Source organism: Salvia miltiorrhiza, chromosome 7 (genome assembly GCF_028751815.1).
Source record: "Salvia miltiorrhiza cultivar Shanhuang (shh) chromosome 7, IMPLAD_Smil_shh, whole genome shotgun sequence".
NCBI classification, from domain to species: Eukaryota; Viridiplantae; Streptophyta; class Magnoliopsida; order Lamiales; family Lamiaceae; genus Salvia; species Salvia miltiorrhiza.
In genome coordinates, this window is record NC_080393.1 from 15,201,069 (window position 1) to 15,227,921 (window position 26,853).

Below are 26,853 nucleotides of genomic sequence, written 5' to 3' on the forward strand. Positions count from 1 at the left end.
AATTTCTATGTCGAACTCCAAATGGAAGTTTATTTCATAGACGGATGGAGTATTTTCATTTATAGCAAAAATTTGTGTACATCCAGATACACTATATATCTATTTAGAGTTTGTTAGCCATAATTTAGGATTTATCAATTTCATTTAGAGTTTATTAATATCTAATTATAATTTAATAATTAATTGACAATAAAAATAATACATATATTAATTGCAACCAATTAAGTATTTGTTTATCTAAAATTATTGATTAAAAGAAAATGAAGGGAAAATAGTGACCTGTGGACCATCAGGACCTTTCCTCCAAAGAGGAGTAGTGTTGGATCCACAAGCTTTGCAAGCTTTGGTATCGTCTAAAATAGGTCTTTTACGACTTGGAGTAGTTGCAACATTGCTTGAAGCTGCGGCTAATGAACTACTATTATACTCCACATTCCAATTTCCCTGCATGTCCAAAATTAAACTAGCTATTTTAATATTCTTACACTTATCAAAGACATACACTATCCATAGCTTATTTATATAAATAATTAATCAATGCAGTTTATATTGGTATAAATTAATGCGCAATCGATGTGGCTACATACCTTTCAAATTAATAGACCTATTTGATCATAATGATTGTTGGTTCAGTTAAGTAGCAAATTAGTTAATATATAGAACAAATTAAACCTTCAATTAATACGAAAAAGAAAAGTTGTACCATATGATCATGATCATTCACTCTTCTGCAAGTAGCATCATCTTCATTTTGTTCTTGATTTTGGTTATAATGATTTGATGGTCCCAATTTTAAGGTAAGATCGATTTTCTTAACTTCATCATCGTCCAACTGAGATTTCCCTTTGCGGCTATCCATTATCTGCACTTCACATTATATATCTGATTAATACACCTTAAATAAATAAACAAAAAGAGTAATATGTGTATGAGCAAGTAAGAATATTTATTAATAATGTGTATCAATTTCAATATACTATAAAGATTATATTAGGACATATATATATATATATATATAAGCTTAATTTACATACTTATTTTCCAATATTAATTAACTTGAATTAAAATGATACTACTTTAAGTATAAAGGATAAATTTGAAAATTATAATTAAGAACATATATGTGTTGTAGAATAAAATATAGTAATTAATTATAAACAACTTAATTTAAGGAATATACAATTGAAAAGAATGTATATAAGAGCTTTCACAAACCTATTAACTTGAGTGACTTTCGCGAAAACTTGATCGTATAATTGAATGTAAGAATATATACAGAAAGTATACGACAAGCATATATAAAAGTATACATATATAACAACAAATAAAGCCGTATATGACAAATAAAAGTATCTCTGTAAACGACAAATATACACAAAAATATACTTAACGGTAAAGGCAAGTATGACATATAATTGACAAAAAATCTATATATGGACAATATAATGAGAAAACAAAGAAATAAGCTAGTGCGTGTGCGTGTGTTGGCCAAGCGGTAATGCCTAAGGCCAAAGGTCTTGGGTTCGAGTCTCCTGTGGTACGGCTTTTAAATTTCTTTATTTAATATTGTTAACTTATCAAAAAAAAAAAAAAGAAGAAGAAGAAATAAGCTAGTGCTTCAATGACTTGTTTGTGCCAATTAAGTCTATGTTATGTACTCTTTTAGATCAATGATCATGTAAGTGAATCAAATTAAGAGCATACGAATGACAATAATAAAAATCCACTTAATTATCAATTTATGTTCTGTTTGATCATGAAACAAGATCCACGATGATCAACAACTAATTAAGATTTCACCAAGGTGAAATTCCAATCCACTTATCTTTCCTAATAAACTAACAAAATCCTAAAAAGAAAACAGAAGCTCTTCAATTTTATCTCATCCAAATCAACATAACAAAATGTAAGCAAATTAAATGTATTACAAGCACCTCCTCCACACACACACACACATGAAAGAACCCTAAACACACACACACACTCACAGACTCACATGTATAAAACCTAAATGAGGTGGTATTAAGCTCTTCCCATGGAGAAATATAGCAGCGACTGTGTAAACAAAATATTTGACAGAAGTATTCAAAAAACATATAAAGGATAAAGCCCTCACTATATCAGAAGAAAGAATTTTTCAATCTGAGTTGTCATTTCTAAAAAATATTTTGTTGTAAGCTAATCCCTCGCTGTTCATAAATGCGATTGGCTTTCTACTGCAATTAATGCATGGTTTGCTGATGAATACCAGACCCATTCACACTCACAAAAGCGATAATCATCATACTAAAGCATTTATTAATTATAGGAAAGTTCCAAAATCGAACAACGTATATACTTGCTTTCTTGATTTTAAATTAAACACAACTTGAAACTTGAAATTCTATGCACTTAATTTCTTTCACATTATAAGTTCTGTAAATCTTGACATGACTGAATGATCAAAGATAATATCAATTTTATCAAAAGTAGGTATTTGATTAGCTTGCGTGAATTAAGAGAATTGTTTCACTTTATATATAAAAGCTGTATGATCTAATCCTGTGCAATCTCTACTTTTATGCCCAAATATATGATCCAAATGTAATATGGCATCTTCATTTAAGTCAAAATATATATGGTCTCACCTATTACAAATTTTGAAATATTTATCTGGATATTACTATAATATTATCCATGAAATTTGATTATAGCCAATATTTTTACTCTCCCAAAATCTAAGAATGTGTAGTAAAATTGGGTGAACTAAAAGTAGACTATAGTAAACCGGTTTATTGAATAATCAAATTGAAGTAAGTGTTTATAAAAAATAAGGGGAGTTTAACACTTTCTTCATTTTTCATTTTTTTTTTTTTTTTGTAATTTTTTACATTTTCTGCCTATTTTGGTGCAGAGCACGGTACAGTGCACAACGGGGGGATCTTTTTCTGAATTTCGATGAGTTGAACATACTAGAATGGAGTCAAAATTAAATTGCAAATCCCAATCATGCATCTTATAACTTGATGATTCAAATGGACGACTTATATACTAGTTGGGTAAATATAATTTTGAAAATTTCCAATTAAAAAAATATTAATAATATAGAAAAAAATGAACTATATATAAAAAATTAACAAATATATACCGAGGGGTCATTTTTCAACTTTAAAATATTGAGGGGATGCCGAATGCCACATAAAATTACAAAAAAAGGACGACTCATTAATTAAATAATTTAAAAATTTCTCACCCTCTTCCCAGCCTACTCTCTCTTAATTGAAAATGGAGGGAGCCAGAACTGAGTTCAAAACGGCATTATGCTTCTAATCGGGTTCAGATTTCACCCTACTAAACGGGCATGAAGAACTCTTGATTCACTACTTAAAGAGGAAGAAGGTTAATTCTGTACCCGACATTGTCATTTTCTCCCTTAGTTCTTCTAGCCCTCTCCATTTTCAATTAAGAGAGAGGAACAAAGAGAGGTGGGGAAGATGGGGGGATTTTTATCTTTTTTTTTTTTTTTTTTTTTTTAACGGTGTGGAGTTTCAAGCCAAAATGAGTTAAAGTTCCACGTAATTTCTTGTGGCATCTGGCGTATCACGTCAATATTCCAGAATCGAAAAATGATCGGGACAAATTTACTAAATTATTGATGGTTCATGATTTCAATTCATATTCTCAATGGTTTTGAATAATTTTGATATAAAGTGAAAAATAATTTGAGATTCAAAGTGATATTTACTCATACTAATTCAATCTACGTTTTATTTGTCAAACATTTTTAATTGTAACAGGTAGAAATCCTGTTGGAATGTAAGAAATGTATACGTTTTACATTGTTACAGTTGCAGACAAATGAAATATAAGGAAATTTATCTTGATAGTATATATGCATATTTATTTATGCTATTATGGGTCATTTCTTAAGTTTAAAATGGTTAAATTATGGATATTCGTTATATACTTATATAGTATGATGTCTTGCTAAGTGATTTATGGAGACTGGTGAAAAAGTAATCAAAATATAAGTACTGATCGAGTTTTGAAAGAAAAATCTTAAAGCTAAGCTTTGTAACTTGTAAGTCATCATAAACAAAATGGGATCATTTGTTCAAAATTTGTTTTAGTTATTGGGCATGTATTGCTTACTCGGAAAGGTTCTCAGATTATATTGAATCAGTCTAAATATAAATTCAGACATAGAAATCTTGATCATTAAAGACGGCAATTTCAACATCAGGTGAGAAGTTGTTGCTACACAATTTGCTACTTGATCAGATAAATAGCTCTAATGCTCTATACATGCCAAAGTTTCAGGCAACAAAATGAGGGACAAGACAACCAGATTCATCATCTTACGTCGTAATCATGCATGGTATGGCCACATAGTTCCTCGCGTGCTTCGCAACCGTGCAAACAAATCGAGAATCAATTGGAATCGCTTCTGGTATGACGGATTCTTCATCATTTGATTTTGCAGAACATGGTTTGACGTCGAATGTATACCTTTGCGGCATAACTTCTTCCCCATCTGGCACATATCTCTTCATCACCTGCAGTTCAACACCCATATTCAATCCAGCAAAGTGGAAAACAAGTATTTGAATGACAATGGTGTTCTTTAGAACTTACCTCCCAATCATTGAAGTCGAGTCTGAATACGAAGTGGTCGTTTTTAGCTACACCACTCTTGATTTCTTCTGCGCTTGGACCGTTTCTTGGAACTGCAACGAATTAAAAAAATCAATGCAAAATATAGATAAACAACAATACAAGGGCAAACGGGCAAGAGCTGTTACCGACAAGTCGAGCACCAGTCTCGTCCACATACATATGAACTCTACCGTCTTTGACCAGGAACGATAGTGCAAATAAGTTCTCAACTGTCTGAGCAAATGAATATCTATTTAAGACGAGGCATTCAACTTCAGCCTTTTTCTTCCTCTTCAATACCTCAAACATCACATGTATGTTCCGATCAGTGTTTGAGACCAAATCTACAGTGGTCTCCAGCTGTTGCAGAGAACAAGGACTAGTGAGATTGTGCATAGATTAGTGATGAACTCAAAGCTTCATGGACAGAAGCACTATAATTGAAACACGAGCTTGTTACATTATATTTCAAATTAGATACAAATATCATGCATAACATAATACGGCTGGACAACTGAAAACTTATCAATCCAACCTCTTCTGGTATAGTTTTCTTCATTGGTCTTGCTCGTTTTGCACGGACAACTCGCTTCCGTGGCTTGAGCTCATTTTTCATTGGTCCAATCCTGCAGAAACAGCACAAGATGCTTTAAAACAACATGTGCATACACATTCATATTATAAATGCAGTTTTCATATCTTAATGAAGGTGAAATATATGGCCACTTGACTCACATTGTCCTGCACCCGGACCCGCTCTTGAAAATAGGCGAAACACAATAGCCAATATCTTGCCACGAGACATTATAAGAGTTCTCCTTTTGCCTTTTCACCTGCCCGAATTCTCTGATCAAGCAAGAAACAAACTCAACTGGGGTAACACCTGCCTTACTATGTGATCTAACAGAGTCCACCAATATGCTGGTCAGCCCTAAGAAGGCTTCTGCATCTGCTACCTGCTCTCGCGGCTTGCTTACTGCAATTCAACATTATACATTATAGTGATATTACAATTGAAGCAAGATGACAAAGCATCTAAAAATGATGTAAAAACTTTAGATATTTCAGGCTGAAATTCTCAGGTGGGAAAAAAAATTGTTTTTTTTGTTGAAGAGATTGTAATATCTTCGATATCATCCATAAGATAGGGACAGAGAAAGTACAATCTTCAGATATAATTCAAGAATTATGAAGCTTGATGAACTTTAGCAGCAGAATCAGGAAGCAATAACAATATGAAATCAAATGGACGCTGTAAAAAGCTGGAACTTCAACAGATTACATACCTCAGAAAACACACACACTGAAGGCAAAATAATACTGCGTTAAAAGCATAAAACTTTAATACCATAAAAATAAACAAAATACCTAAAAACAAAGAAGCAAGCAAACGCAGACACGCATTTAAACTTGCTGCAGAAAATTGACTTGATAACAAAATAAAACATCAAAGAACACAGAGACACGCAGTGGGAGTGCATAGAAGAGTAAAAATACCATGTTGATGGATGTTTTCCACTTCGTTCATGATGGCCATGAACTTTTTGGAAGTCGCATCTGCAATATCATCTTTCCCCTCTGCAAAAATAAAATTCGAATAGGAAAAATGAAGCGAGAAACGAGAGGGGAATGAATGGTTTTAAAACTCGAGAATTAAATGTACCGTTAATGCATCTTTCGATTTCACGGTAGCATGAACGAAGTTCCCTACGTTTGGAACCGGAAAGATTGGGATGAGTATTTTCTTCTTCCTTAAGAATTGCAAGGGCGGTCTCCGTCTCCATCGCTCTTGGTGTTTGGCGTAGCGTGGAAGCCTTGGGCCAGAATATGAAGAGTTTAGTAAGTGCATCGACAAACGTGCGAGGTGGGAAGTTTGGCGGTTTTTCATCTTTTCATTTTCCCTCCAAATCAAATTACAGGCTCGATTTGATAATAGACTAGAACCCATTAAAAAAGAAGAAAAAATGTTAAGCCCATGCTACAATAAACCAATTTCTAACGTTAAATTTTGTAAAATTAGATCCATAGCGTTCATGAATTGCTACAAATGAATCTCTAGCATTCACAGTCGTAGACCAAGAGATTTATTTGCTCAAATTTATAAATGTTAAGGACTTGTTTGTCCATTTTTTTAACATTAAATACCTAATCTATTAAGTAACTAGCACACGCCCCACGATCAGTATCGAAACTGAACAATTTTTTCAATAAATAAATATGCATATTAAATATATATAATATAAATATAAATAAATGTAAATATAAATCTAAATAAAAAATTGAAATTATCCACGACATAATTTCAATAAAAAACATGAATCCGAAAATATATAAATTTTCAATTTTATATTTTCAATTACCAATTAATTGATTTTCATTGATAATGTGTGTATATATATATATATATAGGGGGCGGTTATTCAATAAACCACCCTTATTTTAAGAATTACGAACCAGCAAAAATGCATGAATTTTATGTATAACACGCATGAATAAACTGTATAAAGGCATGAATTGCGAAAAATAATTTTTTGCTACCTTTGGGATTCGAACTCAGGACCATGAATTTATCCAACAAGGTGATGAATCAACCGTAGATCTTGATGATCTAAGGGCTGAAAATGGTTCCTAATTTATATTTTAAGAAGCGTTCTTATTTTAGTCTTCCCTTATATATATATATATATATATATATATATTCACCATTAAAAGTAAGTATAACTGATAATGAGTATCATTATATAATAATATTCTAAGATGTTCAAAACTATTTGTTTGCATATAGTTTAGTAGTATATTTTTGGACTGTATATTTAATCATATTTATGTGGTCATTTTGTTTGAATACAAATTCTAAAATAAAGTTCATATACAACATCCAAAGAATTGATTTTGCGAATAGACAAGATTCGTTTTCATAATAAGAATGTTCAGTTTATTAAGTTTAATTTTATAATATTGAATAATGATGTTTGCATTATTTTAGTTGGTGTTTTGATTTTAATAAGAAAAACTTTATTAGAAAAATGGTTTCATCGGTGAGTCGTAAGTGCACACGTGCCATGTAACTTGAATAAACATGACAACAATTATTTTTATATGCATCAAAAATTTTATTTGTGTATTTTACAGACAAATATTTTTTATCAATGGGTTAGCAAAAAAAATAAAGGGTTGAACGTGTCATTCATTTTCAAAAATAAAATGTGGAGTATATGATTTAAGTAAATTTGAATAGACATGCTCGACAAAATTAAACTCTTCAATTTACTTTTATTTTATATTTTAAAGAGAAACATTTATGATTCTCCAATTAATCATTTTTTTTTGCTTAATAGATAAGTAATTGTCAATATAATATTAAATTAAATTAAGAAATAAAAAAAATATATGTTAATATAAATCCATATAAAAATATACTGAAAATTTAATAAATCTAAATTGTATTTGAAAATCTATTTTAATATATATATATATATATATTAATATAAAATTCACTTAAAAAAATTATGTTTAACCTAAAGAGTTCTAAAATGAATAAATATAAGTTTCATCTTTTTAGTTGCATTAAATTGTTATAATAAAAAAATAAAAAATATGAAAAATGAATGAAGGAGAAAGAACCTTATAATTAAAAGAAATTAGAAAAGAGAAAGGAGATATAGAAAAAAAAACTGTAACTTTAATTGATAATAACTTATTTGTTTCAAATTTATTTTTTATAATCTTTATATCAAATTAAAGATCTTTTCGTTATCTTTAATTTAACTTCCATGTTGAATATCTTTTTATTAATCACAATTGACGATTTTTATAAGAGAATCAAAACAAAAAAAAAGTGAGGAGAGAGAAATTTTGGTGGGAAAAAAGTAGCCGTTATACTACTCTTTTATATAATATATAGATAAAATAAATGGTTGAATATTTATGTCTTAAAAAGTAATATTTCTTCAATCCTAACATTTTTAATGAGATATGAATCAAGCAAAATTAGTTTAAATGATATCAATAATCAAATGTGTTGGAATATTTAAAGTTTCAATATATCAAAATTAAACACCCCCTAAAGGTGTGTTATCTTTGATTGTGAAATTATCATTAATAAATGACAGATAAATTAAATCCCCCCCTCCCCTGCCCCCCTCATTTTATACAAAAAAGAATTTCATTATTTTCACTTTTACTCCAAATCAGATAATATCATTTCTCCATTTTTAATGTAAACATTGTGCAAGATGCAAAAGAGGAATTTGTGACAATAAAGATTATGCAATTGATAGGTTGCATGTGGATGGAAGAAAGAGGCACCATGTGCCACAAGGCTCTCTCATTGAATTAAAGAGTTGAGCCTCATGGATGAAAGAGTTGGGGTCAAAGAGGGTGGAGATATGATTGGACAATAAATTTGTCATTGATGTTCTTGGTTCGAATGACGTCGTCAATTCTGAGCTTGGGTTTGTTATTGATGGTTGTTGAAGTTTGCTTAAACTGTGTCCCAAATTTAGGGGGGTGTATTCGTTCAGGATTTCTGTAGATTTCTAAAATCTCTGGATTTTAGAAATCTATCGATTTCACAAAGAGTCTTCATATTTTTAGAATTCTAAACAGGAATCTGCAAAGATTTTGGATGAATTTTAACAAGAATTGCTCGTGATTTTTCTAGATTTGAAACCAAAAAACAAGCGGTCGTTGCGAGCCCATGAGCGGTGGACCGAGTCCCAGCGCCCGCTGGGATCCAGCGATCACTGGATACCCAGCGCTCGCTGGGTGCCAGCGACCGCTGGCTTAGTGAATCCATCCCGCTGGCTTATCCGAGCGGTCGCTAGGGCCCAGCCATCGTTGGATTTGTGAGCATCAACCGCTGAGTGCCAGCCGGCGTTGGCTTCTTGAGCCGCGTCCACCGGAACCCAGCGAACGCTGGATAATCTGAAGAATTCCAAATTCTCGTGGTCTGTGGTTGGATTTGTTCATGTGTATTTTTTGAACGAAATCAATGAAAGTCATTCCAATTTTAAAGTCCATAGATTTTTAAATACCTTTAGATTTTCACAGACTTTTAAAAGTCTGAAACGAACACCTCTGGATTTTTATAGACTTTTAAAAGTCTTGAACGAATACACCCCCCTAGAGTTCAATAAATTAGTCAAGAAGATTGTTGTGGCTCATAGACTAGCTCGTATTTTTAACAGTTTTTATTTTTACATGTGTTGAACACAACAACAATAATAATAATAATAATTATTATTATTTATTATATTATTTACTCCATCCATCTCAGCCAACATAAGTTGTTTATTTTGGACACAAAATTTAAGGAATTGGTGTTTAGTGTATTAAGTGTATTTCTAATATCTAATTATTTATTTAGTTATCCATCTTTCTCTTTTTCATCGTCACACATTCCCCTCTCCCTCTGCCGCATCACCTATGTCCTATCCCTTGCCCTACCATGCCTTCGCCATCCTTCTAGGTCGTCGTGCCTTCGCCATTCAAATGCTACGCATCCGCCTTTCCCCTGTGCCGCCGCACCTTCGTCCTTTATCTGAGCCGCAACACCTCCGCTTTCCCACCTAAATCAAGCTTTAGATTTGCACCGCTTCGTTATCGCCTCCATCAGCGTCGTTGTTGTCCTACCCCCCTTACACATCCATGAGCCGTTGCTGTCGTGCCTCCCTCACTTTTCTCTATACCAACTGCCATTTTGCTCTCATACTTTTAAGTTGGTTTGCACGTATGTGTTTGTGTGTGTGTGTTATTCTTGTTAAGGTTTTTATGATTGTAAGCGTGTTAGTTGGTATGTTACCAACAAATGTTAAGCATGTTAGTTGGTGTGTTACCAATAAATGTTATTTTCTGTTAGTTGATGTCATGACAGACATCTTAACTAACAAACATGAAAATTGTTACTTACTTTATCCATGCAGATTATTTACTTCTTATTTAATCAATTTTATCTTAATTTATAAACTGCACATATATATTATTCGTTCATATAGGTTATAGTACAATAAAGGGATGATCAGTTTTCAAATGAGTATGCGACAATTAAGAAGACCATGGGTGATGACTATCGAATGAAGTTATCTCCACTTGTGCAACTGAACTTCCATGAAGACCACGACCAGTGGGATGCTTATAAATACCAGATAACACTTTCATTTATGAGGTTATGCATTTGGAGATTGAAAAACTTGTTGCAAACTCGATAGCTCCTCCAAATACATCTTGCTGCCTACTAGTGTTAGCTGTTGCGTCCTCTGATAGAGGTGTTGTGAGTCCATAACTGATTATGGAATTTGTGAAGCTTCAAGCCCAGTTCTTACAGTGTTTCAAAGGAGCAACAAGAGTGTAGGTGGTCTTAATTTGATTAGTCGAAGATTAATCATATTTAGATAAATAATTTCTTAGACATATACTCTGTAAAGAAGATCTTATCTTGTTGTTTTACTTGATAATCCGAAGAGTGGTCAAGTTGAGATTGAGAATATTAGGCATATTTTTAAGCTGTAAATAGACTATCTTATTTGATTACTCTTAGAATAATCGAGTTTTGATAGAGAATGACTTAGACAGATTTATAGTTGTAAAGTTGTTCTCAATCGTGTTACTTGTTATGATTGTTGATTAGTCTAGACTTAGATTAATTATAGATATGTATTCAGCCTATGATATATTTGAAGATCTATAAGGTTAGAATATATGAGGTAGTTATGTTGTAAAATGCACTGTTTTTCATCATAGTTATTTATCGTCATTAAGATAACAGTAGATTTATCATGTTGGATAAATCTGCACAAAGTATTTATGGTGACATTTAAATTTCGCACTTGTTAGTTACGTTGTTAGTAACAGACTCATTGACAGATACAAACTTCAACTTATTTTATAAGTTTGCGTTTATACATTTAGTACTTTTAATAAGTACATATGTTTGTAGTAAATTTAGGAACTAAATTTCTTTTAATTTTGTACATATGTATGTATATGCACGTCTTCTAGTTCTTTGATTATGGCGCTATCTATTTGAACACAAAGGTGGTATTTGGCTGAAGCTTATTTTTATCGAGATCTTATTTTATTGATGATAATTCTGGAGTGTCGGCTAGGTGGGGCAGGAGGTAGTCGCCGACGGTGTTGTTGCTGGCGGCAGTGGAAAAAATAAGGGCGAGGAGGGTGGTGGTGGTGGCGACGACTGAAGGGTGTAGAGGACGATGGGAGAGAGATATAGAGAGTGAGTTTAATTAAAAAGTTGGGAAACATTGTCCCAGCTGATGCTCGTCTCCTCGAAGACGATCCTCTCAAGATTAATCAATCTACACTCACTGGTGAGTTGTTGTCAGTCACTAAGAATGTTCCAACTTAAAACACCAAAGTTGACTCGCAAGAGAACGAGGTCAATTCTAGCGTAGTAAGTTAACCCAAGTCGATTCTCAAGGAAAGCTAAACAGGGAGATTACTTGTACTACACACACAGAAAGAAGAAGAGAAGAAGTCCTAAACAATCTAATTATAATTTGGGTTTGTCTTTCAACTTTACTGATCATCAAACGTAAATCTTAAAAATAATTCTAAGGAAAAGATAAATACATAAATTACTGAATGCAAATAACTCTACAACATAATAAAATCATAACATTAAGCGTATAATCAAAAACAGAAAATAATTGAAACATAAATGTGTTCACGCTAATTCTAAATCCTAATTTCTGCATAAAAAGAACCCTAGGAAATTCAATCACAGGAAACGCATAAAATAAATGCAGAATTACTCAAAATCATAATTACGCTAACGATAAACATAAAGAAATACTTTACTGAAAAGAAATCATAATTCCTACGGCAATTCACGTTCACAGGGAAAGAGAAAAAAAAACTAGCAAGTTCTTGAAACTAAATCAAATAAGAAAGAAAATACAAATCAACAATTATCAAATCCAATATAACAATTCTTCTACTAGTCCAATCAAACAAGAGAATCCTAAGAGAAAGCTAAAGAAAAACTGTGGAACTAACTCCTATTTTATCCAGTGTGAACTCCCTTTCTTTCCCCGTTATACCTCTTTTAATTAAAAGAGCATAACTGGCGTCGACTGCGGCCGCAAAGAGGACGGAGGCCGCAGGGGGGTAGCTACGTATTTGAAGGCTGCGGGCACAGAGAGCTCGGCGAGCGTAGCCTCTCTCCAGGCGCCGGTGCACTGCGGCCGACGTGCTCTAGGGCATTCAATGCTCATTCTTCCTACTTAATATCCTCCTATTTTAGCCACATCAACCACATATGATCTCTTCCACGTCAGTCCTGCAAAAACATCAAAATATACTCGAAAGCACCAAAATATGAGCAGAAACAAATCACCATAATATCATGCGTACGCATAAAATAGTAGCAAAACATGCATAAACACAGAACCTCCGGAGTGAAGTGTTTTCTGGTTCAACCTGCAAGCAAGGTGAAATTGAGGTTGTCGTCATTGCCACCGGAATCAATACTTTATTTGGAAATGCAGCACATCTTGTCGACAACACTCAGAACGTCGGCCACTTCCAGAAAGTTGTGCATTTTCATTATTCTTTGCACTAGGCTTGGTATGATGTGTCTAACTTTGAAGTGACTGGTTTAAGTGCTTACTGCCATCGGTAACTTCTGCATCTGCTCCATTGTCGTTGGTATCGTCATTGAGCTTGTAGTTATGTACCCAATTCAGCATAGGAAGTACAGGAGCGGAATCGACAATCTGTTGGCGCTTCTCATTGGAGGCATTCCAATTGCCATGCCAACCGTGTTATCTGTAACCATGGCCATCAGATCCCACAAATTGTCGCACAGTGTGGTATCACTAAGAGGATGATGACCATTGAATAAATGACTAATATGGATGTTCTCTACAGTGACAAAACCAGGACCCTCACTCCAAATAAGCTCACTGTCAACAAAATCTAATTGAGGTTGGTTGATATTAAAGCCAATTAATGTCTAGGATTGACATACAATGCTCTAACCACAAGAACTCTAGTGTAAGTATTTTCAAAAGACACCGACAAGGATCATGTGATCCTTCAGGGAGCTAGAGACGCAATTGATGCTTGCATTGTTGGAATGTTGGCTGATCCCAAAAAGGTACATTTATAATTGTATAGATTATCATTTTTGGTTCAACATTTGTTTGATTTTTACCATATTGTTCTTCTAGGCAAGAACAACGATTACTGAGGTGCATTTTCGTCCATTCAATCCTGTGGAGAAGCGTACTGCTATTACTTATATTGACAGTAGTGGAGATTGGCACAGAGTGAGCAAAGGTGCTCCTAAACAGGTAATTTATCTTGATGTTTGTCAGGGTTACTGTTTTCTTCTTTGCATAATCGTTCACCTCAACTGTTAATCTATTCGCCTAGATCGTTGAACTCTGCAACCTCAAGGAAGACGCAAATAAGAAATCTCTCTCGATCATTGACAAGTTTGTTGACCGTGGACATTGTTCTTTGGCTGTTTGTGAACAAGTAAATCTTTTGTGGTTTAAGTGTACACACACACACACACACACACACATATATATATATATATATATATATATATGTGTGTGTGTGTGTGTGTATACTTAGTGTGAAGTTAAAAAGTGGAACTAGAACCTAAATGGGGATTATTGTGATTAATATTTCAGACCGTACCAGAAAAGACTAAGGAGAGTGCTGGAAGCCCATGGGTGTTTTTACAAGTCTCTTGCCACTTGTTGATCCTCCGAGACACAACAATGGAGAGACAATCAAACGTGCTCTTCATCTTGGTGTCAACGTTAAGATGATTACTGGAGATCAACTGGCTATTGCCAAGGAGACTGGCTGAAGGCTTGGAATGGGAACGAGCATGTATCCTTCGTCCTCACTTCTCGGGCAGCACAAGGATGAAGCAATTGCCAACCTTTATGTTGAGGAGTTGATTGAGAAGGCTTATGGATTTGCTGGAGTCTTTCTTGGTTTGCCCCATAATTTATTAATTTTTTATGTGTATTTACTATCTAAGCTACTGTGTATTAACTGTTCAATTCAATTATGGCACATAACACAAATACGAGATTGTGAAGAAGTTACATGAAATGAAGCATATTTGTGGAATGGCAGTAGACAAAGTGAATGATTCCCTAGCTCTAAAGAAGATAGACATCGACATTGCAGTGGTGCCCGATGCTACTGACACTGCGAGAGGTGCGTCGAACATAGTCTTGATTGAGCCGGGATTGAGTGTCATCGTGAGCGCAGTTCTGACGAGCAGGGCCATCTTCGAGAGGATGAAGAACTACACAATCTATGCAGTTTCCATTACCATCCGTATCGTGCTTGGTTTTATGCTCCTTGCACTAATTTAGAAGTTTGATTTCTCGCCCTTCATGGTTCTGATCATCGCAATCCTCAACGACGGAACCATCATGACCATTTCCAAAGATAAGGTGAAGCCATCGCCTATGCCTAATTCGTGGAAGCTGAGGGAGATTTTTGGCACTTGGACTGCTTCTGGATGTTCAAGAATCTACTTTCTTCACGGTAATGCATTGTCATCCTCTTCTATGTTATAATCATGCGTACTCACTATATGAATTCTTATTAACATTTATGGTTGTTTTAGGATAAATTTGGTGTGAGACCAATCAAGGACCATTACCATAACTCAACTCGGCCTTATATCTTCAAGTGAGCATTGTGACTCTGGCTCTCATCTTCGTGACTCGATCGAGAAGCTGGTCCTACATAGAACACCCCGGTCTTTTCCTTGTGTTTTCTTTCCTAGTAGCTCAGTTGGTAAGTCACTTAACCATTACTGCAATCATTGAGCAACATTTGTGGCTATTCATTCAACACTGATTGTGTTTAACACACGGATTGCAACTTTGATTGTTGTGTATGCAAACTAGGAGTTTGCAAGAATCAAGGGCATTGGCTGGGGTTGGGCGGGGGTGATCTGGTTATACAGCCTCATATTCTACACCTCTCTCGACATGTTCTAGTTCATCATCAGATATGCTCGCAGTGGCAAAGCCTGGAAGAACATGATTGACAACAAGGTAACTATATTTAAATCTTTTCCCATCAAACCAAACACACAGGTAACTAACTTGAATTCATCTTGTGCAGACGACCTTCACGTCCAAGAAGAACTATGGCAGGGAAGAAAGGGAAACACAATGGGCAATGGAGCAACGCACTCTCCACAGCCTCCAAGCTCAAGAGAGCTCCGACGTCTTCAAAGACAACAACAATAACTACATAGAACTCTCTGAGATTGCCGAACATGCCAAGAAATGAGCTGAAGTTGCAAGGTAGGCTCGCTTTTACACCACAAATCTATTACTCCCTCCGTCCCATCGAAAGTGGTGCATATTCCTTTTTGGGCTGTCCCAACGAAAGTGGTGCATTTCATTTTTTTATAATAATTTTACACTACAAACAATATGGCCCCACACACATTTACACACCTTTACACTACAATCTTATTCTCCTTAAATTACGTGCCCAAAAGAAGTGCACCACTTTCGGTGGGACGGAGGGAGTACTTGTCTTGTCTTGTTAATAATCGGAGACCTGTCCTTGACATATACTTATTGAGCACAACTTTGACAAGATAAATTTCCTTGGACTGAATATCAGACTGAGGGAGCTCCACACCCTAAAGGGCCATGTTGAGTCCGTGGTAAAACTAAAGGGCCTCGACATTGAGACGATACAACAAAACTACACAGTCTAGACAAGATAAGTGATTTTCATTTTTTTTATAGATAATTTTCTCAAATCATAATATGATTAATTAATTAATTAATTAATAATAATAATAATAATAATTTTTAGATGAAATCATTTATTTATTTTATTATGAGAGATGAAATCATTTATCTTATCATAATACATTCAATCATTTTTCATCTCTTTATCTTATCATAATACATTCAATCATTTTTATTTAAACTCGTATTATTTATTTTACAATTATTTTTTGAGGACGGATGAATTGCAACTTAATTTATTGTTTCCTCCAACTACTTAGCTAGGCATTCAAATTATCTTAAGTGCGTAAGCCAGGGCTGTGAAATTGCGTCTCTTAAAAAGAAGGAAAAAAAAGAGGAAACAAATGCAGAAGGATGAACTTGTCCCAAGTCACAATAAAAAAAATAATTCATAAATTTGAAATATAAACAAAATAAAACATAATATCTACTACTTTAGATTTTTATATGTGGATGTATTATGTATATACGAGACAGGTACTATAGGAAAGAGAAAATTGAAAATTAGGTAGTCAAACAATTAGTAGTAAATTAAGATTAAAATCAGAGGAAAAAAAATGCTTTCCCAGATTTCGGCATCACTCTCTCACACCTCTTCTTCTCTCACCGCCACCACCGCCTTCTCCTTCCGCCCGTCGCTCACATCGAAATTCCGTCTATACCCTTTCAGTTCCCAGAAGCGCCGCTTCTCCGCCGCCGCCTCAATGGACGGAAGTTCTTCCCCTGCCCCCGCGGCCTCCGTCGACTCCATTTCCGAAGATTTGAAAAATCAAAGCTTGGAAAAAGATAATTACGTTGTCGACGGCGTTAGAAATCCTATGAATTCGGATAATATCACTCAAAACAGGGTTAAGTTGAAGCTGGAAGAACTCAAATGGGACCACTCATTTGTTCGTGAACTGCCCGGAGATCCCAGGACCGATTCGATTCCGCGAGAGGTTTGATTCCTTTCGATTTATTGATATTATCTTGCTCTTAATTTATTATCTTTTGAATTATTTTCGGTAAATTTTCATTTTTGGTGTGCTTTGCTTGAATTAGGAGCTCTTACATTTCTTATCTTCGGAATTGATTATAAAAAGTTTGGCAAAACTCTTGTCGGCAGCGCTCGCAATCAGAAAAATTATAGTGTGTGATAGATTTCTAAGTTGTACAATTGATCAGGGCGGGGGTCAATAATTTTTTTTAAAATAAGTATTTTATTTTTTGGAAGGGTTAACTTATTCTAGCAGAATTTGGTCGGTAATTTTACGTCGATGACTGAAGTTTGGATTGGACACAATATTTTGTAGAATTTGGATATCAGCTTGATGAGATGCTATTGTGGGAACAATTTACCATGTCTGGCAATCAAATATTACATAGTATTTGGCCCATGTTACATTGTCTCATGCATTTTTAAATCCTTGAATCCTTTTGTCAGCTAGTTTGATTGGGATATTATTAAGGTGCTTTGCATATCCGTTCAATTTGATAGCAATTACTGGATACTATCTTATGCTGCAACATGTCTGTTTTATCTGATATTTTCAGGTCTTGCATTCTTGTTACACAAGAGTATCACCATCTGCTGAGGTGGATAATCCTCAGCTTGTCGCATGGTCTGATTCAGTTGCAGAGTTACTTGATTTGGATGCAAGAGAGTAAGTTTAATTATCCGCAGGGATGCCTGGCTTAATTGGTTATTCTACTCCTATGAAAATTTCTGCATTTTCACAATTGATAATTGACATTGTCATGGCTAATTTGTTTAAATCTCAGATTTGAAAGACCTGATTTTCCTCAAATATTTTCTGGGGCGTCGCCTTTAGTTGGATGGTGAGTTTGCGCAATCCCCCCCTTCCCGTTAACCGCCCCACATCCCAAATTTCCAGTTTCTCACTCTACCTGTAATTTCTCTTCATTCTTAACTTCTATATAGGATGCCTTATGCTCAGTGCTATGGAGGACATCAGTTCGGCATGTGGGCTGGCCAGTTGGGTGATGGTAGGGCAATTACTCTCGGAGAAGTTCTTAATTCTAGTTGTCGCAGGTGGGAGTTGCAGCTTAAGGGTGCTGGGAAGACACCATACAGTCGATTTGCTGATGGTCTTGCAGTTTTACGTAGTAGTATCCGGGAGTTCCTCTGCAGTGAGGCAATGCACTTTCTAGGAATCCCAACAACACGCGCACTATGCCTAGTGACTACTGGAAAATATGTTACTCGAGACATGTTTTATGAGTACGTCTCTCTAGTATGTACTAAACATACTCAACTGGTGATGTTTCATCTTTCAGTCAACAGCATGCTAGTTATAATCAAATAAGAGTATCATGATATCTAGATCTGTAAATTTCACGGATGTTCCTATTTATCCATGCCTGACCAATGTCATCCTTCAAAAGTTTTCCGGTTTTATCTTTGTTCTTTCACATTCATTAACTTATTAAGCTAGTTAGCTACAAATTTCACATTTGACAACCATTGGTTTGTTTGATTGCAGTGGCAACCCAAAAGATGAACCTGGTGCAATTGTTTGCAGAGTTGCTCCATCCTTTCTTCGCTTTGGTTCATACCAAATCCATGCTTCAAGAGGGAAGGATGATCTTGGCCTTGTTCGCACTTTGGCTGACTATACCATTAGGCATCACTTCCCCCATTTAGAGAATCTCAGCAAAAGTGACAGCTTATCTTTCAGCACTGGTGAAGGAGATGATTCAGTAGTTGACTTAACTTCAAACAAGTATGCTGGTATGTTTAAATTTGAGGATTTGCAACTCATACTCTGTGCTTTGGGATTCATCCAATATTGTTCTGGTTATCCTTGTAAGATCTTCACCTATACACTATTACATAACAGGCTTTTGTGTTTATGATCGAGACAAGATAAACTTATACTTATCATATTTCATGGATCTCTTTAGACCTGAGGAACAACTCTATGAATATAGTAGATACTCTTATGCGGTAGCATAGCTAGTTTCAATCTTTTTTACTTGCCACAACACTCCTGATCATTGTGGTTATATCATATTTATATTCCTTACCGTAGTTATAGTGCTTACTGGTTATAAATCTTGAATGTGACTATGCAATTGGGATTAATGTGAATCACATGAGCATCATTCCTATTTCTACTGAATCAGGGTTTTCTGGTGTTTTTAGATCATCAAGCTAGTGAATTGTGCACATAGTTGTTGTTGATGGGCTATGATATGTACTGTGGTCAAGTCGGTCCATAGTTAGTTTGGTTTCAAATGAGCAATTATCTCTTTTTCAGGGGAGAAGATCAAGATAGATGATGTGTAGACTTCAATGAATCAATTTTCCTCTCTTATCCATTGTTATCCATTTTTGCTGCTCCAGTTTTTTAACTTATTATGGTTAATTCTAAATAGATCCTATGGGTAGTTTCTGCTACTTGATTTTATTATTGGTTGAAAGCTTAGCATCTGTTGTCTTTCACGGTTCTGGGGTCTTACTTTTATTGTATTGCAATGAATGAATATCAGCTTGGGCCGTGGAAGTTGCAGAGCGCACAGCTTCCTTAATTGCAAAATGGCAGGGTGTTGGCTTTACCCATGGGGTGCTAAACACAGATAACATGAGTGCGTTGGGACTCACCATTGATTATGGTCCTTTTGGTTTCTTGGATGCATTTGACCCTAGTTACACTCCAAACACTACTGATCTTCCTGGAAGAAGGTACTGCTTCGCAAATCAACCTGATATTGGTCTATGGAATATTGCGCAATTCGCTACAACTCTTTCTGCTGCCCAGTTAGTAAATGAGAAGGAGTCAAACTATGCTATGGAAAGGTATTACTAATGGCCTTCCCTTTTTTGACTTTACCAGCATGATTTTTCATGACACTTTTTTCTTAAATTTCTAGGTATGGAACGAAGTTTATGGATGAGTATCAAGCCATAATGACCAAAAAGCTTGGTCTATCTAAGTACAATAAGCAGTTGATCAGTGATCTTCTTAAAAACATGGCTGTTGATAAAGTTGACTACACAAACTTCTTTCGGTTGCTTTCAAATATAAAAGCTGATGCTACCATTCAAGACGATGAGCTATTGGTTACTCTTAAAGCTGTTTTGTTGGACATCGGCAAAGAGCGCAAAGATGCATGGACTAGCTGGGTGAAGTCCTATATACAAGAGGTATGCTATAGATATTTATGGTTATCTTCTTTTCCTCTCTTTTGTTATACTGGGGATATAGATATGCACAAGACAATAATATATTCAGAAGATGATGACAAGAGAAGTGTGGTGTGCATGAACTGTTGTTTGCATCAGTTTTCATATTATTTTCATCGACTTTGTTTAACGAACAATTTCTGTGCCCTTGCTGCCATAGTGATCCCAATGAGAAGTATTTCTCATATTTTTGTTATTTTACCATAACCCTTGAAGTAAGTGTGGCTTGTACGAATCCTAAAACAAAGTCATTGGTGTCCGAGCTCAGCTCAAAGTAGAGAATAGTTGGGGTGACCATGTAAATGTAGGGGGGAACAGAGTTGTTCTCCAAACTTAGCTATGTTGAGAAAATCCTCAGCACCAAATAAAGCTGGCAGGCCTCAAAAGAACAATAATGCTGAGCAAGTTTGACTTTTTTTCCCCCCCCCCCCTTCTTCTTCACGAGAGTATTTGTTGGGTGTGCAGTCAGAGTCTAAGCTCATTAAATGTGCAATACTTTGAGGCCCTTTGTGAAAGTTCAAAATTAAACCATGGATGCTCCACTAAAAGTGGGGGACAGAGAACCTGCTTATACAATCTTAATAACCTGCCTTCCCATAATGCTGATATAGTTTGTTTTCTACTCTAATCTTTCTGGTCTTTAATACTGTCATGGGCAGTCCTTTACTATTTAGCCAGTTGGAGATTGGAACTAGGTTAAGATTTATGGATTATTTTCCAGACCACCAACTTTATGGGACTATGCATTTAGTTTTAATTTTTCATATTTTACAACCTTTGGATTTGGTGGTTGAAATCCGTTTAATGCTGTGAACTATACGCCCTGTTTGTAGCAATCTGATATGTAACTATTTAGAGGAACCAGATCTCCTTTTGCATGATACACTTTCGTTTAATCAACCTCCTTTTGCAGTTCACAATTCTCTATCATTTGATTATATTTTTAATGCTCTTTTTTCGGTCTGCTTAGCTTTCTGCAAGTGGAATTGCTGACGAGGAGAGGAAAAAATCAATGGACTCAGTAAATCCCAGATACATTCTCAGAAACTATTTATGCCAAAGTGCCATTGATGCAGCAGAACAAGGTGATTTTGAAGAGGTACGGCGGGTACTAAAGGTCATGTCAAGGCCGTATGATGAGCAACCTGGGATGGAAAAATATGCTCGCTTGCCTCCTGCTTGGGCGTATCGTCCTGGCGTGTGCATGCTTTCTTGTTCTTCTTGATCAATACAACTATACAGAAGGAGAGAAATAGAGATACAATGATGTACATACAAAGCATGTATGCTATTTTTGTTTTGTATTGACCTTCTAAAAAGTTGTAGCCTTCGATATTCAGATTTCATATTTTTTTCTTTGGGTTCAGACAGGGTGACATACAGATGATATTGTATTTTGTAATGCGAGTTACTGCCGGTAAGAAATTTTATACTGTTTGCAGCTAGAGATTATGAGGGTGTTTGGCCAAGTTTATGTAGATATTTTATAAGCATCAATATTTTATAAAATATTTTAAGAGCTTATAAGATTCAATATCTCAAGAACTCATAAATTGTTCAAGTATTGATAATTGGGAGAGATGAAATATGATGACTCTAATTAGGGAGGAGAAACTGAAAAGAAATGAATTAAGATGGGTATATGTGAATGTATAGATGATGTGCATTCGTAAAAAGAAATTATTTTAAATGAATAATTTTCTATTCATTTTATAGTAGAGTAATATTTATTATTTTAATATATATTTTAAATTAATTATTGAATAATTTTCAAAAATTATAATATTAAAATTTATCTAAATTAATATTAAAAATTAATTTTAATTAATTAAGCATAAATCAATTTTTTTTCTTGTTATAAGAAAAAGACGTCAAAAAGAAAAGAAAATTGATATAAAATTCATACTACTATATATTTTCTAAATTTCATCTTTATATAATTATTTTTAATTCTAAGAGAAAAATTAAAAAGAAGATTGATATAAGTCGCCGTGGCTTCGGCCTTCTCCGATTTCTCCCACCCTCCTCTCTCCACCGCCACCACTGCCTCTCTTCAGTCCAGCACCAGTTCGCGCCGCCGCTGAGAAGGATTGAGAGAATAATTTCCAGCTAAAAAGAAAGGCGTGCGTCCGCCCCAGCCTCCCGCCTTTCCGCCCAATTACTATAAACGTATCTCTCTCTCTCTCTCTTAAGTTAACGAAACGTCCAGTTCTTATCCACTTATTAACGAAGATTATACGGTATGAATGTAATAGTGAGGTTGCTTTGATGATTCAAAGATTGAGGTTGGAATCCAAAGTTGAATGTGTGGAGTGGGTAGATGCAAGTTATATATGCATTTGATTTTTTAAGTCACATACCTTATCCTGGATGAAACGAGGAACATGCAGATAAGGTGTTTGATGTAATTGCCGCCTCTAAAATGCAACATATTTTCTTAACTACTCATCTTTTGCAAGCTACAGTTTGAAGGTTATTAGAATCATAGCCTTTTAATGTGTTTTGTTACTTCAACTAAAACAAAAATAAATTGTTTTGTAACTTATGACTCGGATGCTTTTTGTCTTCAAGTCCAAACCAACAATGTGCCGGAAACTGCTATGAAACCCACACCCTTTACTCCCTCCGTCCCAATAAAAGTGGCCACTTTTTTTTGGGCACGGAGATTAAGAAGGGGATTGTTATGTTTTAATTGAGTGTGACCCACCAAAATTAGTGAGTAATTTTTAGAAAGTAGCCTACAATTGTTGACCAAATTAGTGAGTAATTTTGGCATTTTTAGAAAGTGGCCTACAATTGTTGACCAAATTAGTGAGTAATTGTTGACTTAATTAAAGTAAACTTTTGTCATTTTTAGAAAGTAGCCACTTTTAATGGGACACCCAAAAAGAAAATGTGGCCACTTTTATTGGGACGGAGGGAGTATTTTATTTATTAAAGGTTAATAAACTTGACCCCTTCTTTTCCTAGCAAAATGGATTTGATTTTTTTTTCTTTTTCTTTTTCTTTGTTTCCAGAATTATTTAGCTACAGATATCTAATTCTTGTGGTTAACTGGGCTATATCTTCTCCAAGTTTAGATTTTGAAATAGAAAAAAGAATTATTGTCCCTTCAAGAACCCCGGTTTCTCAATTTGATAGTATTGCTTTTCTGATATTGAAAAAATTTAATGTATTTTTTCTTTTTCACTGATGTATTGGTAGACAGTTTGATGATAATATTTCAAGTATATATTCCGTTTGACATTTTAATGAGTGTTAACACTTGGATGAATATGATATATTTGATTATTCAGGAAATGAGAGGTCCTAGAAGCATTGAGATATGGAAGATGGGAGCTGTGAATTATTTGGAGGCACTTAAGCTGCAAGAGAAATTGTCATCTGATAGAAAAACACACAAGATCAAAGACACCCTGCTGTCTCTACAGCATCCACCCACGTTTACTCTTGGCAAAAGGCGCACTGTTCATAACGTATTGGTTTCTGAGGCTGAACTCAAAGCAATGGGGGCAGAGCTTCACTATACAGAAAGAGGAGGCGACGTTACATTTCATGGTCCTCATCAGGCTGTTTTGTACCCCATCATCTCTTTGAGAGATATCCGAATAGGGGCCAGAAAATACGTGGAGAATCTTGAATCGACAATGATTGAGTTGGCATCTCTATACGGTGTCAAAGCTCGTGCTGGACACACAGGTGAAACGGGGGTTTGGGTTGGTCACAGAAAGATTGGCGCGATTGGGGTTCGCATATCTTCTGGAATTACATCCCATGGTTTGGCATTCAACATCGATCCCGACTTGAACTACTTCAAACATATCGTGCCATGCGGAATAGCAGATAAAGAAGTCACATCTTTGCAAAAAGAGGTGGGGAAGGTGCTTCCTTCTGAACAAGTGATTCATGAGCAATTGATTTCATCTTTTGTTAAAGTATTTGGCTACACTGATGTTACTTGGAGGGATAAAACATCAGAATCCTCAGATGATAAAGAATGAACGGCACTACTTGCTTCATCATTATTCAAGGTATGTATTCTTTCTTGCCCTTGAGATGGAAGGCATTTTCTGTGGGGTGTAAGTTTTGAATAATGCTTTGATGATTCTCATAAATATGTTCACATTTTTGATATATGATATGCTGAAATTTACGTGTTTCCTTAACTTGGATCAACTGTTGTATTTGGTTCGACATTTTTTATTTCTCACTAATAAGTTACATAATCGCTCTTAACAATGACAGGGAAGATGGTTAAATACAAGTTTATATAGTACAAGCAAATCCCTTTACTATTGTCATATTATAAAAATCTCTAATGTTGGTCATGACTAATGACTTTTATGAAGGAGTGAAATTTCATTTCATTTTCGCTTTCTTAATTGAGTTAAAACTATTGTTGGAGGACCCAAATATACTTGCACTAGTAAAGAAAAAAAAGAGAGAAAAGGAAAGAAAGAGGAAGTTAGAAAAAAAAGGAGCAAGTAGTAGCCGCACATGACTCATGTTCTAATCTTAGAGATTACTTATAGCCAAATCAGCATCACATGTCATGTGAGACCTCCTTCCCACCCTCAACTCTTTTAAATACCAAATAATTATAAACAAAATATCTAGAGTAATAATAATGGTATTGCTAAAGGATCATTGCTTTCTTAAGTTGTGTAAGTTGATCGTAGATTCTCCATTCTATTTCATTGTACAGGCGCACTCCTAATCGTAATAACCGCTCATTAACCAATAAATAATTATTAAGTAAGAATTAATTCTGATTAATTAAGAATTTTCGGCGTCCTATTACATGTGCCGTTGTGACAATTATCATACATTTTGTGATCTAATTCAAGAATTTTGATCTTAATATTACTAAACAATAGTTTTAGTATATGCAAGTGGGAAAGGGTGAAATGGGACAGGTCATGCATATCATTGCTCTTATGTAGTGCATACATGTAATCAATGTGAAGCTTGTGATTAGTCAAATTGACATTATTTGACTTAATCTGGTGGCCTGGAAATCAGCCTTAATATTTATTTGAATATTTTTTTATAAACGACACATGTTTCTGTCTGGCTAAAGCACGAGCTCAGCTAGCTACGAATCTACAATCAACACAAGAAATGGGCAAATGCTGACACTATAAACTACCATTCTCAGCCTTTTGTCATTTCCACCTATCTCCACTTCAGTTTTCTTGATAAAAAAGCAACAGAATGAGCAACACTCACAGAAGAACATTTCTTTTTCTATTCTTGATCCTTTTGCATTTGCAGTCTGCCTCTGCTCTGCATGTAGCCAATGCAAAACCGCAGTCGAGAAAGCTACTGCTTTCGGTGAATTCACTCTCTGTGAACAAAGCCAAATCGAGCAGATCCACGCTAGAGCCGGAGAAAGCAATGGAAAACGGGCTGCGGAAACGGCCTCCAAGCGCTTCAAATCCGACTCAGAATAAATGAGGTCTTGCAGTAGGAGAAACGAGATCAGATAATGATCTATTTTTCTATAATTTTTGCAGTTCCCTTTATAATAGTTCTCAGATTTCTTAGCTTAGTTCATAGCAAGAATGTTGAAATTAGCTTTAGATCAATAGAGTTATCTCTTTTCGTTTTTCTTTCCATTTCTTTTGGTTCCCTTGTGTCAGGATTTGTATCATTTGTAGGGGAAGAATGAGATTAAGAGTATCTAATGAAACGTTTAGCATCATCAAGATTCAAGAATGTCTGTTTGCTTAAAAAACGTGTCTGGCAGTATGCATGTTGTTAATCTATCTTCTTGTATTACATGGATCTTATTAACTTATAGGTAAAGGTAAGGTCTTCATATTGAAAGATAGTACTATTTTTACTTCCTCTCATTCTTTTATAACTCCATTAATTTTATTTTATGCTGAAGATAATATGGTGGTGAAAGAGATTGATTTGTTGATCAATAACATATATCTAGGACATCCACTTGTATATCTGCCGTTTTAGATCACTAGACTAGATATAGTTGTTTGTGTTTAGATTACATCAAATCTAAATATGTAATGAGACGATTTGAAAAGAAAATAAAAATATGTAGACCAAAGTTAAATAGCATCTGCAATGATCCATGCGGATACGCACAAGTTTTGGTTGGCTTTAAAGCTTTACAGAGAGGAGGAATATTTCCTAAATCTTGCATGGGTGGCAAAGACCTTTTTCAAACCTTTGTCTTGACATGTATTTTTTTTAGATTATTATTATTATTATTATTATTATTATTATTATTATTATTAT

At 34.8% G+C, this 26,853-nt stretch overlaps 3 protein-coding genes and 1 pseudogene across 10 annotated transcripts in view; 3 read left to right on the top strand and 1 right to left on the bottom strand.

Annotated features, from left to right (window-relative positions):
• The window catches only part of LOC130995475 (octanoyltransferase LIP2, mitochondrial-like), a 41,764-nt gene extending 15,554 nt beyond the window's left edge, over positions 1–26,210 (top strand). Inside the window, exons 1-3 of one of the 8 annotated variants that reach the window (XM_057920765.1) lie at positions 23,130–23,231; positions 23,889–24,623; positions 25,867–26,210. In XM_057920765.1, the coding sequence (XP_057776748.1) occupies positions 23,193–23,231; positions 23,889–24,593 (744 nt within the window). In that variant the 5' untranslated portion in view covers positions 23,130–23,192 and the 3' untranslated portion in view covers positions 24,594–24,623; positions 25,867–26,210. Of the gene's footprint in view, positions 1–22,424; positions 22,833–23,047; positions 23,065–23,129; positions 23,232–23,545 lie in introns of those variants that run through there. The other 7 variants (XM_057920768.1, XM_057920771.1, XM_057920770.1 and 4 more) reach the window with 7 other exon arrangements.
• Positions 4,165–6,482, bottom strand: LOC130995474 (non-structural maintenance of chromosomes element 4 homolog A-like). Its single transcript, XM_057920764.1, has 7 exons — positions 6,299–6,482; positions 6,133–6,213; positions 5,371–5,611; positions 5,171–5,261; positions 4,782–4,995; positions 4,615–4,706; positions 4,165–4,535 (listed from the first exon to the last, which is right to left on the bottom strand). The coding sequence occupies exons 1-7, from the start codon at positions 6,417–6,419 to the stop codon at positions 4,338–4,340; spliced, it is 1,038 nt and encodes a 345-aa protein (XP_057776747.1). The 5' UTR covers positions 6,420–6,482; the 3' UTR covers positions 4,165–4,337.
• Positions 12,510–16,369, top strand: LOC130995473 (ATPase 9, plasma membrane-type-like; annotated as a pseudogene).
• On the top strand, positions 16,843–22,037 carry LOC130995472 (uncharacterized). Its single transcript, XM_057920763.1, has 8 exons — positions 16,843–17,344; positions 17,940–18,049; positions 18,168–18,224; positions 18,328–18,627; positions 18,890–19,137; positions 19,899–20,205; positions 20,280–20,553; positions 21,563–22,037. The coding sequence occupies exons 1-8, from the start codon at positions 16,964–16,966 to the stop codon at positions 21,815–21,817; spliced, it is 1,932 nt and encodes a 643-aa protein (XP_057776746.1). The 5' UTR covers positions 16,843–16,963; the 3' UTR covers positions 21,818–22,037.
• Positions 26,211–26,853: the final 643 nt, after the last annotated feature.

What these genes read in the sequence shown, in the direction of transcription:
- LOC130995474 (XM_057920764.1), bottom strand. Translation starts at nt 6,419, where the DNA reads ATGGAGACGGAGACCGCCCTTGCAATTCTTAAGGAAGAAGAAAATACT. An exon ending in AATCGAAAGATGCATTAACG is followed by an intron (nt 6,214 to 6,298) that starts GTACATTTAATT and finishes TTATTTTTGCAG; the next exon opens with AGGGGAAAGATGATATTGCA. An exon ending in AGAAAACTATACCAGAAGAG is followed by an intron (nt 4,996 to 5,170) that starts GTTGGATTGATA and finishes TCTCTGCAACAG; the next exon opens with CTGGAGACCACTGTAGATTT.
- LOC130995472 (XM_057920763.1), top strand. Translation starts at nt 16,964, where the DNA reads ATGCTTTCCCAGATTTCGGCATCACTCTCTCACACCTCTTCTTCTCTC. An exon ending in GCGTCGCCTTTAGTTGGATG is followed by an intron (nt 18,225 to 18,327) that starts GTGAGTTTGCGC and finishes ACTTCTATATAG; the next exon opens with GATGCCTTATGCTCAGTGCT. An exon ending in ACTCGAGACATGTTTTATGA is followed by an intron (nt 18,628 to 18,889) that starts GTACGTCTCTCT and finishes GTTTGATTGCAG; the next exon opens with TGGCAACCCAAAAGATGAAC.